Raw genomic sequence first — 13,672 nt, forward strand, 5'->3', positions numbered from 1 at the left:
GCTTGGAATGAAAGAAAGACTTCAGTTTACACACCACAATCTCGGGACCCTCCAAAGTGCTTTGCAGCCAGTGAAGTACTGGTGTAGGGTTCACATTGGCTAAAATAGAGGACTTACTCCCCATTTTGTGGAGGTGGTGGCAGTGTGAGAGACGGGGAGCAGAGAGGTTTGTCCTATTGAGATCCAATTTCAGTTAGAATTTCCTTTGCATGTGGAACTCTCTGTTGTCACTTTGACTCTGCAATCCTCATGAAAGGCTTGTTGCGATTAGATTTTAGAAACCAGGAAGAGATATACAACAAGCTGCTGATTCAAGATCACCCACTTGACCTCAAAACGATCCTTTGGTGTGTACATGACTTGCCAGGCGAGCGGTTGACCGGACCTATTCTCTTGATCAGAACCTGATGGAGGGCCTGGTGAAAGGTCTCTTCACAGATGCTGCCTGAGCTGCTGAGTATTTCCAGCATTTTCTGTATTTATCTTGAACAAGCTAGGGATCTTCCCCAGGAAAGTGAAGACTGAGGGGTGGCATGATTGAAATCTGTAATGTTGTGCAAAGGTTTAATGGGGTAGATGTGAAGAAAATGTTTCCTCTTGTGGGCGGGTCCATCAGAAGGGGCCATAAATATAAAATAGTCACTAACGAATCCAATAAAGAATTTAGGAGAAGCTTCTTTGCTCAGGGATTGGCTGCAATGTGGGTCTTGCTACCGGAGGGAAGGTTGAGGGGAATGGTATGGGAGCATTTGGGGAGAAGTTTGAAAAACACGGGGAGGCAATGGCATAATGGTATTGTCACTGGACTAGTAGTAGCAATGTAGTAATCCAGAGTAATGCTCTGGGGACCTGGGTTCGAATCCCACCACAGTAGATGGTAGAATTTTAATTCAATAAAAATCTGGAATTAACAGTCAAATGATGACCATGAAACCTTTGTCAATTGTCATAAAATCCCACCTGGCTCACTAATGCCCTTTAGGGAAGGAAATCTGCTGTCCTCACCTGGTCTGGCCTACACGTGACTCCAGACCCACAGCAATGTGGTTGACTTGTAAATGCCCGCTGAGCAAAGGCAATTAGGGATGGGCAATAAAAGCCAGCGACACCCGCATCCCACGAATGAATAAAAAAAAACGATGGAGAACGGAATAGAAGGATATGCTGATAAAGTGGGAGGAGGCTTTTGTGGAGCATAACACTGGCAGAGTCTGAATGGTCTTTTTCTGTGCAGTGTCTGTTGGTGGGACAACCTCAGGCTTTGTTGTGTGGCATCACAAACCACGGCATGATTGTACAATTGCACACAGCATGTTCAAATGTTACCGCTGAAGTCTGTTGTTTGCCTGTCTTGCAGCTGCTGACCGGGTTCTTCAGAAGCGCCAGAAATTGCAGGAACGTGAGCTGCTCGTTCGTCCGTATTACAGTTTTCTCCATTCCCCCCTCACGGGTCCAGAATGTGACAGGACGACAGAAGAAACCAAAGCCAAGGTGCCGGCCGAAGTGACGAGCACGGTAAACGTCCCTGACAAGGCGAAGCTGAACATCTTACGGACCAGCACGTTCCTGCAAGACCTGAGGAATGAATGTCCGGAATTGTCCCTGAGTGTCGATGACAATAACTGTGTCAGTGTTTATGGAACGGATCTCCTGCAGATCGAGAAGACAAAGAGCCGGATTCTGGAATTCCTGAGTAACATAGCCCAAGTGGATGTCCCCATCGGTGAGGACGAGGCAAGATTCCTTTCCAGGGACGAAACTCAGGATTACTTGCGGAACATGCTGCACGAGAAGGGCTTGTCACCTTGTTTTTCCGTCTCAGGCAGTGTGATGACAGTCACCGCTCTCTCAGTTCCTGCTGCCTATGAGGTGGCCCACCTGATCAAGGAGCAGTTGTGCCAGTTTAGTGTCTCAATAGCGGACCGACAGCTCCATGTGCTCATTTCTCCTGACTGGGAGAAGCTCCTCTCGTCCCTGAGGGGCTGTGAAGCTCGGATATCTGATGTTGGGGACCAGCTCTACTTCAACTCCCTCAAATGTTTCAGAGTTGAAAATGAGGAACGGGTGAAAGCCTTGCTAGAAAATGCCGTTTCAGAGGATTTTGTGATAGGGATGGAACCCAGCAAATTGAGATTCCTGCAGGAATATTACCAAGACTTACTAGCTGGGTCTCAACAGGTTTTCATTTTTCCACTAGAAGGTGATGTCACAGGGCTAAGGGTAGGTCATTCCTTTATCTATGTATCTTTTTTGTTTCTCTTCTATTGCTGCAGTAATAATGCTAGCTAAGGTACACTCTGATTTCGCCAGCGGCAGACATCAGCATTCGTCAATGAGCCTGACCCAGGATTCATTCTTATATGTGTGAGCTGTGTCTCAGCTGGCAGCCCTCTTGTCTCTGAGTCACAAATTTCTGGGTTCAAGTCTCACTCAAGGCTTGAGCACAAAAAAAAGTCAAGGCTGATATTCCAGCGCAGCACTGAGGGAGTGCTGTGCTGCCGAAGCTGCCGGCTTTGAGACGTTGTGTTAAACCGAGCCCTGATCTGCCCGTGTGGATGGATGTATTCCGAAGAAGGCCAGTTGTGCCTTCAGCTGCCTGGGTCTTGAGCTCTGGAATTTCCTCCCTAAGGCTCTCCTTAAAACCTACCTCTTTAACCAAACGTTTGGTCACCTGCCTTAATATTTCAGATGTGGCTCAGCGTCAAATTTATGTTTTTTTAACTTTCTTGTGAAGTGCTTTGGAATGTTTTATTATGTGACAGGCGCTTTGTAGATACAAGTTGTTGCTTCCACTGCTATGGACTAGTCAGCTTAACATCAGTAGTAGGAAGAATAAAGGAATCTTTTAAAGGATGAAGTTGAAAAATATCCAAGAAACCAAAAATATGACGCCGAGTAGTCAACACAAATTTCAAAAGGAAACTCTTGTTTGACCAACCTTCATTCTTTCATTCTTTGAAGAGTCAACAGAGAGATTAGACGAGAGTAATGTAGTAGATGTAATCAATCTAGAGCTTTAGAAGATCATGAAAATATAATAATTTTCATAATATTATTGTGAGTTATTGTAAACGTAGGTTAATAGTTGGGTTTGGATTAGTTTCTTTGCGTGAAGTTGTGTGTGTGTGTGGGGGGGTTTTAATTGAATTGCAGACAGCTAGTCTGGAACTTTTGAGTTATCCAAAGAGAAGCTAGGTTTGAAATGCTAAATATGTAAACACGGCTGAAGGTTTAGAATGTGAGGTGTGAAGAACATTTGCATTTTTGAATAAACCGAAGTAATGAATTTCAAAGAGATGGTAAAGCGTTACACCTAGCCAATGAGGCTAAGCCAAACAGTGTGTTTATTTTTCCCCGAAGGTTACTGAGAATTTGAGTACCATGGAAGATTTATATTATGGAAAAAATGAAGTTGCAAAGACAATGGTATTTACATTACTGTGGGCAGTTTTGGTCTCCTTATTTAAGGAAGGATGTAAATGCATTGGAGGTGGTTCAAAGGAGGCTTACTAGGTATGAGTGGGTTGCATTAAGAGGAAAGGTTGGACATGCTGGGCTTGTTTCCACTGGAGTTTATATGTGTGAGGGGTGATTTGATTGAAGTCCACAAGATCCTGAACGGCCTTGACAAGGTGGATGTGGAAAGGATGTCCAGGACAAGGGGGCACTGTTTAAAATTAGGGGTCACTCTTTTAGGACAGAGATAAGGAGAAATATTTTGTCCCAGAGGGTTGTGTGACTTTGGAATTCTCTACCTCACAAGGTGGTGGAGGCGGGGTCATGGGATATTTTTAAGGCAGATAGATTCTTGTTAGGCAAGGGAATCAAAGGTTATTGGGGTTAGATGGGAATGTGGAAATCGACACACAAGAAGATCAGTCATGGTCTTATTGAATGACGGAACAGACTCGAGGGGTCAAATGGTCTACTCCTGTTCCTATTTCTTATGTTCTTATTAAAAGGGAGACACATGTATAAAAGGGGGAAGCCATGCAAAGATCTAACAAGTGTGAAAAGCCTCCAGCCTCTAGGTATCAAGTTTCTGTCTACAGGAACCGAAGCTTAGAAAACTCACTGTGAGTATCACTGTCCAGGGTATTGTGTGGTTTGCCTGGGTCTGTTTAAGTTTATTTGTTTTTACTGTTGTCTTAACAGAGGTGTAACTGGGAGTCAGATTAATTTGGGGAGCTAGAAGCTATCATAGTAGTAATTTGTAGACCTACGTTTGTGCTTAAAATCATTTATTTTATTAATAAATGTTTAATTTAGTTTTGTAAAAAACCTCTAAGACTTGCTGAACTTATTACTACTGAATTCAAGGTACGCATCTTGAAATAAAAATACGAATTGCAAAAACAGTTGTGGCACTTGTTTCCATAAGACATAAGACCATACGATGTAGGTGTAGAAATTAGGCCATTCGGCCCATCGAGAATGCTCCGCCATTCAATCATGGCTGATAAGTTTCTCAACCACATTCTCCCGCCTTCTCCCTGTAACCTTTGATCCCCTTACCAATCAAGAATATATCTATCTATCTATGTTTCAAGTTTCAAGTTTCCCTCTGGGATTCGGGCAGCTCAGCATTTACCATGCGCTGTGCCATAACAATATGGTGCCATACAATTGGTTGATAGATAAGGTCAGAGCATGCTGAGTCAAGGACGAGTAGCAGAATTGTTAGCTTGCTGGTTGACAGATAGAAAGCAAAGGTAAAGACTAATTATTCAGAGCATGGAAATTTGGGTTCCTTAAGGGTTAGTGCTAGGGCCACAGCTGTTCACAATTTATATAAAAGATTTAGACTTTGGAATCAAAATCACCAGTTCTAAATTTGCGGATGATACTAAATTGGGAGAGATAATCAATATTGATGTAACAAGCAGGGTGGATAAAGGGGAGCCAGTAGATGTGGTGCACTGGATTTCCAAAAGGCATTCGATAAGGTGCCACATAAACAGTTACTACACAAAATAAGAGCCCCTTGTTATGGCATGGCGGATGGTAAATGCCGATCTGCTCAAATCCCAGAGGGAAACTTGAAACAGCTGCCACAACTGTTTTGCAATATGTATTTTTATTTTGAGTTGCGTGCCCTGAATTCAGAAGTGAGAAGACTACCATGACTTCAGAGATTTTAGAAAACTAAAAATTTATTGACAAAAAGAAGTGAATTTAAGCACATTCATAGGTCTACAAATTACTACTATAATAACTCCTAAGACAACCTAATTAATCTGACTCCCAGTTACACCTCAATTAAGGCAACAGTACATCAACATAGATTTCAACAGACCCAGGCAAAGCACACAATACCCTGGACAGTGATGTTCAAAGTGAGTTTTCTTAGCTTTGGTTCCTGTAGACAGCAACAAAGAGGCTGGAGGCTTTTCACACCTGTGTCAGATCTTAGAATGCCTTCTGCTTACACATAACCTCATCTCCTTTAAATATATGTTTCTCCCTTTTAATGCAAATTCCATTGCTCTCATACATTTTTGCAACTACTTTTCGTATAATATAAATCTTTCATAGTACTAATTTATCAGTAACCTTTGAGAAAAATAAACACACTGTTTGGCTTATCTTCTTCTGGCTATGTATAACATCTTATTATCTCTTTGAAATTCAAACTATTCTGGTTTATCTAAAAATGCAAATTTTCCCCACACCTCACATTTTAAAACTTCAGCCATATTTATGTATTTAGCACTTCAAACCTAGCTTCTTTTTGATACATCAAAGGCTCCAGACCAGCTGTCTCCAATTCAATTAAATCACACACTCACACTCACTCACTCCACTATTAACCTACCTTTAGAATAAATCACAATAATAATATGAAGATGATCATATTTTCATGTATCCTGGTGTTGGGTGTAATATATTATCCTAGATAGGGGATTGGCCCAGCCATTGGTGTAGGCAAACCAGATAAATGGGGAAGGACATAAGGCTGTAATAAAAAAAACACCCAACAATTCCCAAGAAAAATGACAGTTAGTATGAATGGTGATCTCATGTAACATGGGAATAGCTGAAAGAGATAAGGAATGAAGGAAGAGGATTGGCTAGCTAACAGGAAACAGAGTCTTTAATGGAGTGGCACAGGGACATGCAAACTTCCGATAGGAAATTGCCCTGCACTGGGAACCATTCAAAAATTGGGTTACATCAGTAGTCACCCAGAAAAAGTTAGAAGAATTAAAACCACTTCTAACTTCGGGGTAATTATTGTACTGACCCACCCCCACTGAAACCCCACCCCCAGCCGACTACATCCCTACAGGATTCCCCCACACTGCACCCCCCAACGCTGGGGCTTGACATGATCTCCAACCCACCCCACCCCAGGTCTGACCTAGTCCAGCCTGATGCCCCTCTGATCTTCACCCCCCCTCCCCTGTCCAATCTCCGACCAACTCTATTCCCTAGAAATAAACCTTGGGCCTGAACTTCCTCGGAGTGGTAATCGGTGTCGGATTATCCCTCTGTGCCCAATTTCTTACCTTAATTTTTGTTTGATCCTATCTCGCCCAACCTCCCAACTCAGGCCGGGTGAGATCCAGGCAGTGCAGCGCTGAGGGCATAGCGTCGGGGGGCAGCTGAGTCGAAGGAGGCGCTGGAGAGGGTGAGAAAAAATTTTCAAGCTTGACATTAGAACTACACAAACCTACCTTTCAGGAACGTATAAACTGGCTCTCTTTTCTTCTTGAAAAGAGAAGGCGGAGAGTGTGACCTGATAAAGGTATTGAAAATCCTGAAAGATTTTGATGGAGTGGATAGAGTGTGTGATTCCATTTGTAGGGCAGAGCATAGTTAGAGGCCATGAATATAACATAGTCATCAAAAACATCCAATAGGAAATTCAGAGGAAACTTCCTTACCCAGGGAGTAGTGGGAATGTGGAACTCACGGCAACAGGGAGTGATTGAAGCGAATAGTATCGATGTATTTAAAGGGAAGCCAGAGAAGCATATCAGGGAGAGGGAACAGAGGTTATGCTGATTTGTTAGATAAGGAAGGATGGGAGGAGCGTAAATGCCAGCATGGAATGGTTGGGCAGAATGGCCTGTTTCTGTACCATATATACAATGTATATCTCCGAATTTTCAGTGTATTTTATTTTTTGCCTCTAAATTGACTGCACAGCCAATTAATTGAATAAACTCCTCGTGTCCGTCTCCTATACTTGTCTTTTCACAGATTACCGGGGTGGGCAGTGCCTGTGAAGCTGTGGATGAGCTCCTCCGCAGCATCATCTCAAACATCTGCACCAGGACAGTGACTCTTCAGGAACCTGGCATCTCTCGTTTCTTGCTGGAGAAACGCGGAGCCAACATTTTGAAGCAACTGGAGACAAAGCACAACTGTACAATTGGGTTGGAGAAAGTGCGGTGGATAATGCTGCGATCTGAGGTGAATTCTAGGAGTCAATTTTACACATTTTCAGAGAGATATTTAAAGAGGGGACAACACTAGATTCACTAGGCTGCTGCTAGTATAGATACAAAGAAATCCTGAAAAGTTGGGTCCTCTCTTGTTAGAACGGTGGAGATTCTGGGGCCATGAAATGCCTAAAATCATGAATGATGGGATGGGACAGGGGAGAATCAAAGCAAGCAGTTTCCCACAGTTGAGGGGCGATGAACAAAAGGGCCTTGGATACAAGATTAGTTTTGAGTGATTTAAAACCAATGGCAGGGGAACCTTTTACTCGCACACAGTGGTAAGGTTGCAGTATTCAATTCCCGTGTTAGTGGTTGAGACAGGAACTATGTTGACATGAAAGGTTGGATTGGGCAGGTGAATGTGGTAAACGGGGATGAAGGGACGTGGCTTAAGGGTCGCTAATGACTTGCGTGGAGGCTGGACACTGACATGGACTATTTGGGTGAAGTATTTGTGCTGTAATTTCTATATATATCTTTTATGTGTTTGGAGAAAGCATTTTGAGCTGTATCACATGAGGGTGACACAATGCATTCTGCAGGTCACTGCCACCGCTGGTGTTACTGCTGGGAGTATTCGATTGCAAAGGTTGTGCAAGAAATGTAATACACTTACACTGTACTAACTCCAGTTGCATTTTGGCATCAGTGCACTAGCTGGCCTGAAATACAGCATCAATAATCATTACTTCACCGAATTATTGATGATTGTCGAAGGGAATCTGCAGCCTAGTATAAATGTGAATGAAATGACAGGAACCGTCCAAATTTCATTGGTGACACAATCATTGCATGTCATGGGAGTACAAGTGTGCAATCTCGACTCAGCTTGACTGATGACATAGAGTCATTACAACACAGGAGACCATTCAGCCCATCAAAAATCCATACTGGTTCTCTGTGGAGCAGTCGAGTCACTCCCATTCCCCCGCTCTATCCCTGTAGTCCTGCAAGCTTATTTCCCTCAAGTGCCCATCCAATTTCCTTTTGAAATTATTCACTGTCTCCACTCTCTCTGCCCCCGTAGGCAGTGAAATGCAGGTCATTACAACTTGCTGCGTAAATAAGCTTTCCTCATATTCCTCTCTGTATCTCTTCCCCAAGAGAGAAATCTGCACCCTCTACTCCTTCTACCAATAAAGGGAACAGCTTTTCTTTGTCTACCTTACTTAAACCTGAAATAAGAAAAAGGAGCAGGAATAGGCCACTCAGCCCCTTGAGCCTGCACCATGATTCAATAAGATCATGGTTGATCTGATTGTGACCTTAACTCCACCTTCCTGCCTGCCTTCATAACCCTGACTCCTTCGTCAATCAAAAATCTGCCTAACTCCACCTTGAATATATTCAATAATCCAGCCTCCACTGCTTTCTGGGGAAGAGAATTCCAAAGACTAATGGCCCTCTGAGGAAAGAAATTCCTCCTTATCTCCATCTTAAATGAGAGACCCTTTATTTTTAAACTGAGCCCCCTGGTTCTAGATTTCTCCAAAAGGGGAAATATCTTCTTAGTGTCCACCCTGTCAAGCCCCCTCAGAGTCTTTTAAGTTTCAGTAAGATCACCTCTCATTCTTCTAAACTCCATTGACTGCAGGCCTAACCTGCTTAACCTTTCCTCTTAAGATAATTCCTTCATCGCAGGAAGTAACCTGGTGAGCCTTCTTTGAAATGCTTCCACTGTAAGAATATCCCTCCCAAAGTATGGAGACCAAAACTACACAAAATACTCTATCTGTGGTCTCACCAATGCCCTTTACAGTTATTGCAAGCAGGGAAATCCTGCTACAAAAGCCAACACTCATTTTACCTTGTTTTACCTACAAGGTAGTGTTTTGTGATTCATATCTGAGGACACCCAGATCCCTCTGCACTGGAGCATTCTGCGTTCTCACTCCACTTAAATAATATTCTACTTTTCTATTCTTAATGAAAACGTGGACAATCTGACATTTTCCCTGCATTTCCCCAAATTTTTGCCCACTCGCTTAAGCTATCTATATCTCTCTGCAGACTCTCTGAGTCCTTCTCGTAACTTACTTTCCTAGTATTTTTGTCTCGTCAGCAAATAAATTGTAAATAATTCAGACCCCAGCACTGATCCCTGTGATAGTCCAGTAGTTACAGTTTGCCAAGTTGAAAACGACCCATCGGCATGTAATCTTGTAAACCTCTATCAAATCTCTCCTAATCACCTTGGCTCCAAGGAGAACAACTCCAACTTCTCCAACCTAACCTAGTAGCTAAATTCCCTCAACCCTGGAACCATCTGGTAAATCTCCTCGGCACCCTGTCCAGGGACCTTCCTAAAGGGCAGAATTTTATGGCCCCGGTGGGGGCCGGGCTATAAAATGCGGTGAGCCGTTCAAAACTCCATTGACCTCAGCGGGACGGTAAAATCCCGCCGGCATAAAATTCTGCCCAAGGTGTGGTGACCAGAACTGGATATAATTCTCTAGCTGTGACCTAACCAGCGTTTTACACAGGTACAACGTACGTAGATCTCAACCGTACTTCGGTTTTTGCCATTCACAACAATCATTGTGGCCCCTGAATAAGTTTGCACATGAAGTCTGTTGTTACCTGAGGAAGACACAGCACCATTAGCATGATCCTCTGTCACAATGGTGGGGGAAATATTTCATTAAATGGGGGTTGGTTAGAATCTGTACCTTTGAAAGTGAAGGGATCAGAATGCTGGTACTTAGCTTGAGGGGAAAGTACTTTCTCTTTTAATGTTTTTGGAATGTGGTCTTCACTGACAAGGCCAGGATTTATTGTCCCCTCCCTATCCCAGAGAAGCTGATGGTGAGCTTTCTCCTTGTATCTCTGGAGTCTCTGTGGTGTAGGGTACTGATGTAATGGGTTCATACAGCTGGGTGACTTGCTAGACCAATTCTGGGGCAAGTTAAGAGTCAGCCACGCTGTTATGGAACTGGAGCACCTACAATCTGGAAAGGTCAAGCACGGCAGGTTTCCTCCTCCACAGGACACTAATGAGCATGTCAGAATTTGTACGACAATACGGTAGCTTTGCAGTCGTCCCCGGCAAGTCCGCTACCACCTGTCTGTGTCAGCACGTTGGACGACAGATTCTGTCACATTAAAGGGAACTCTTTCATCACACAGCTCTTAAACTCACAAGCTCAAGCCTAAAGTAGCCCTGTAGTCAGCCCTTGATATCTGCTTTAGTCCATTATCATCCTGATACAGGTTCTTCCCCATATGTGACTGTGCTGATAAAAGGTATAGACTCTGCCCCTTTTCTACAAGAGGGGTTTCTGCAATCAGGACAGGGGTCAGTTTATTTTTAAATGAGTAAGTGGCATGAACGGATACGACATGTTACTCTTGAAGGCTTACTGAAGTGTTGAGAGCCAGATTGCCAGGGCCACCTGAAAGTAAGGACCTGAATGCTGAACATGTCCCCCTGTGTTATCTACATAGAGATCGGGAAGTACCGAAATGGGAAAAGATTGATTGATGCAACACAGTTGCTTTTTTGAGTGACCTGAACACCACTTTCCCTGACCCTGTTCTCTCCTGAGAATGATTTTCCTCTGAGTTTGTGAACTTAGCTGGTTGTCATGTTGCCTTTTAAAAGGATTCTCCTAACTCGGGGAGGTTGAGTTTACCCGGAGCTCTGCTGAAGCTTGGGGCAGTGTGCTCCACACTGGCAGCCTCGACATCACATAGACTGGAAAGGGCCTGGGTAATAGTGTCACTCAGTTCTATCGCCTTCTCTTTGCCGTTGCTAACGACGACCTTACCTTTTCTAATCAGCACCCCCTGGAAGTCCAAAACAGTCGAGCAATACCGAGTTTTGAAAGAGATATTCCGGTCTGCACGGAGCAGCAGCAGCAGCAGCAGTCAGTGAGTGTGAGTGATCCAAATGGGAATATCCCAGATCTCGGTAAGTGTATCTTTGTTTATAATGCATGTGTGTCAACATGGACAGAGTTCCAAAAGAATTGTATTGCTTCTTGGCTGCTGAGCTCCTCCTTCTGCTTTGCAGCGTTATTGAGTTTGAGGAAAAAAACGCCAGTTGGATTTTCTTTTTCATTTTTGAAGGATGCGAATCTCATTGGCAAAGCCAGCGCTTATTGCCTGTCCCGACTTGCCTTGGGAAGCTGGTGGTGAGGCATGACCTTGATCCACTGCAGCCCTTGTGCTGTAGTTACACCCACAGTGCTTCTTACCGCAGTGCTTTGATACAACTGAGTGTCTTGTTAGACCATTTCAGAGGGTCCCTCCGTTTAATGCCTCTCCGTGCTGGCACAGAGGTGGTGTGTCAATGCACGGTGGTACAGGTTGGCGGAGCTCCAGTGCACAATGTGCTCCAAATGGGCACTAGCCAATCAGTAGCCAGTATTTTGCACACTGAGAGAAGCAAATTGAACAGATTGCAAAACAGGCTGGCAATTCTCTGGCGACCATTTTGAGTGAGCCCCGTCCAACAAAATAAAAAATGAAATGTAGAGGAATGGGTCTTTTTTTTTTACTAAAATGGGTCATAAATATGTTGCAAGGGTGGCAGCACAAGAAACTTTGATGGGTTTTCAGAAGGAACGTCTACAGGGTTTCTTGTCAAAACATGGGATTCAAGATTGTTAAGGATTCACCAAGGGGACACAGTGGGCTATCTGAAAATGTTCACCCTGTTACTCTGCTCGTGTGACTGAATGTCCTATTGGTTTAATGACCCTTTTTTGGCACGAGGAGACAAAGTGCAACTATGTGGAGGTAGCAGCCTGCAACGCGGAGTAAAATTAACACCGATATGACTTCCTTCTCACGCTGGCCTTCTTTTCAGATGAAATCCGGAGTTTGCTTGCATCAATCGAAGAGCCTGAAGCTGAATCGAGTCAAAGTAGAAAGAACAAAGGCAGGCACGACTCGACTTCCCAAAGCGTTTCTAACGAGAATGAGTACGATTCGATTGAGGAAGATCTCTACACCGACCGAGCAGCTGACCTGTGCTCTGGTGCTGGTAATGATGTAATGGAGGAGGATGATCTCACTGACCCTGACACCAAAAAGCAGCAGGAAGAAGACGAAGGCAATGATAAAGGTGATACGGAAGATTTGGAGGGCACTGGGATGATGGCTGTAGCCAAGGCAGAAATGGACGATGCCCAGTTATGCCTTGCCCTCCAGTACTCCATGGACAGCAGACACCAGCTGACTAGAGAGGAGGAGGAGCTTCAGAAAGCCCTTCAACTTTCAAAAGAACTGGCAGCGAGCCAGCAGGACAAAAATCTGGAACTTGCCATTCAGATGTCCAGCGTTGAGAACTCTGAGGCCAGCCTTGAGGAAGTTATCAAAATGTCCATGGCTGAAGCTGCACAGAGCTCGAATTCTGCCCAGTTAACCATCTATGGCGATTCCAACATGTGCATCGAACAATTAGTGGGCGAATTGGAGAGGAACATCCGGTCACACCTGCGTGAAGAAGTAATGAAGGACAAATGCTTCCAAAACTTGAGCAATGATTACAAGAGTTACCTGGAGTACCTCCAACGGAAGCACGCCGTCGACATCACTGTCCAGGGGAGCGAAGTCAAGATTCGCGGGTTTGCGGATTACACCATACACGCCAAGGAAAACATTACCCAACTAATGCACTGGGCTGCCCAGGATGAAATGTCAAAGGTTGAAGAGGCTGCGATAACCAGGTCTGTCCAATGGGTGAGGCAATGTCAAGACGGCATCGCAGTTCCTTACACGTCGAAAGCGTGTGTTTGCATCGAGAAAGCGTTTCAGCGAAAGGAGAAGAGGATTGATGTGATATTCGACAATAAGCCTTACACCATTGACTTTGAACGAATGGAGGAATACAACCTGGGAGAAACAGAGTCCATTCCAATTGAGAGGAAGTCTCTTGACAGCCCAATTGGTAATTATTTGCTCAAGCAATTTTGTATGGATTTATATTAAGAACATAAAAATATATAGAATGCAAATCGCAGTTTAGCCAATTAGCCCTTTTGGCAGCCCTGTTACAAACTCTACCCTTCTCATGCCTTAAGTAAGACAATGTAGAAATATGCCTTGATCTCTAATGATCATTGAACAAGGCTGCAGAATATTTGTCCCCCACCTCCGGACACTCCCCACCGACCCAGTGGCAATGAGAGAAGACATTGGAGAAATATGGTGGCTTGGCGGGGTTAATGGCCTGTCTCTCAGAGTTCTTTATATTCATCTATATTGTTGGAAACTTC

The 13,672-nt window shown here is 44.0% G+C and overlaps 1 protein-coding gene across 3 annotated transcripts in view; it reads left to right on the forward strand.

Annotated features, from left to right (window-relative positions):
• The window catches only part of parp10 (poly(ADP-ribose) polymerase family member 10), a 50,737-nt gene that overhangs the window by 23,739 nt on the left and 13,326 nt on the right, over positions 1-13,672 (forward strand). For all 3 annotated transcript variants that reach the window (XM_041184302.1, XM_041184304.1, XM_041184303.1), the window contains exons 5-8: positions 1,358-2,220; positions 7,207-7,419; positions 11,232-11,361; positions 12,262-13,344. In XM_041184302.1, coding sequence (XP_041040236.1) covers positions 1,358-2,220; positions 7,207-7,419; positions 11,232-11,361; positions 12,262-13,344 — 2,289 coding nt within the window. The remainder of the gene's footprint in view (positions 1-1,357; positions 2,221-7,206; positions 7,420-11,231; positions 11,362-12,261; positions 13,345-13,672) is intronic.

This window comes from Carcharodon carcharias, chromosome 3 (genome assembly GCF_017639515.1).
Source record: "Carcharodon carcharias isolate sCarCar2 chromosome 3, sCarCar2.pri, whole genome shotgun sequence".
NCBI classification, from domain to species: Eukaryota; Metazoa; Chordata; class Chondrichthyes; order Lamniformes; family Lamnidae; genus Carcharodon; species Carcharodon carcharias.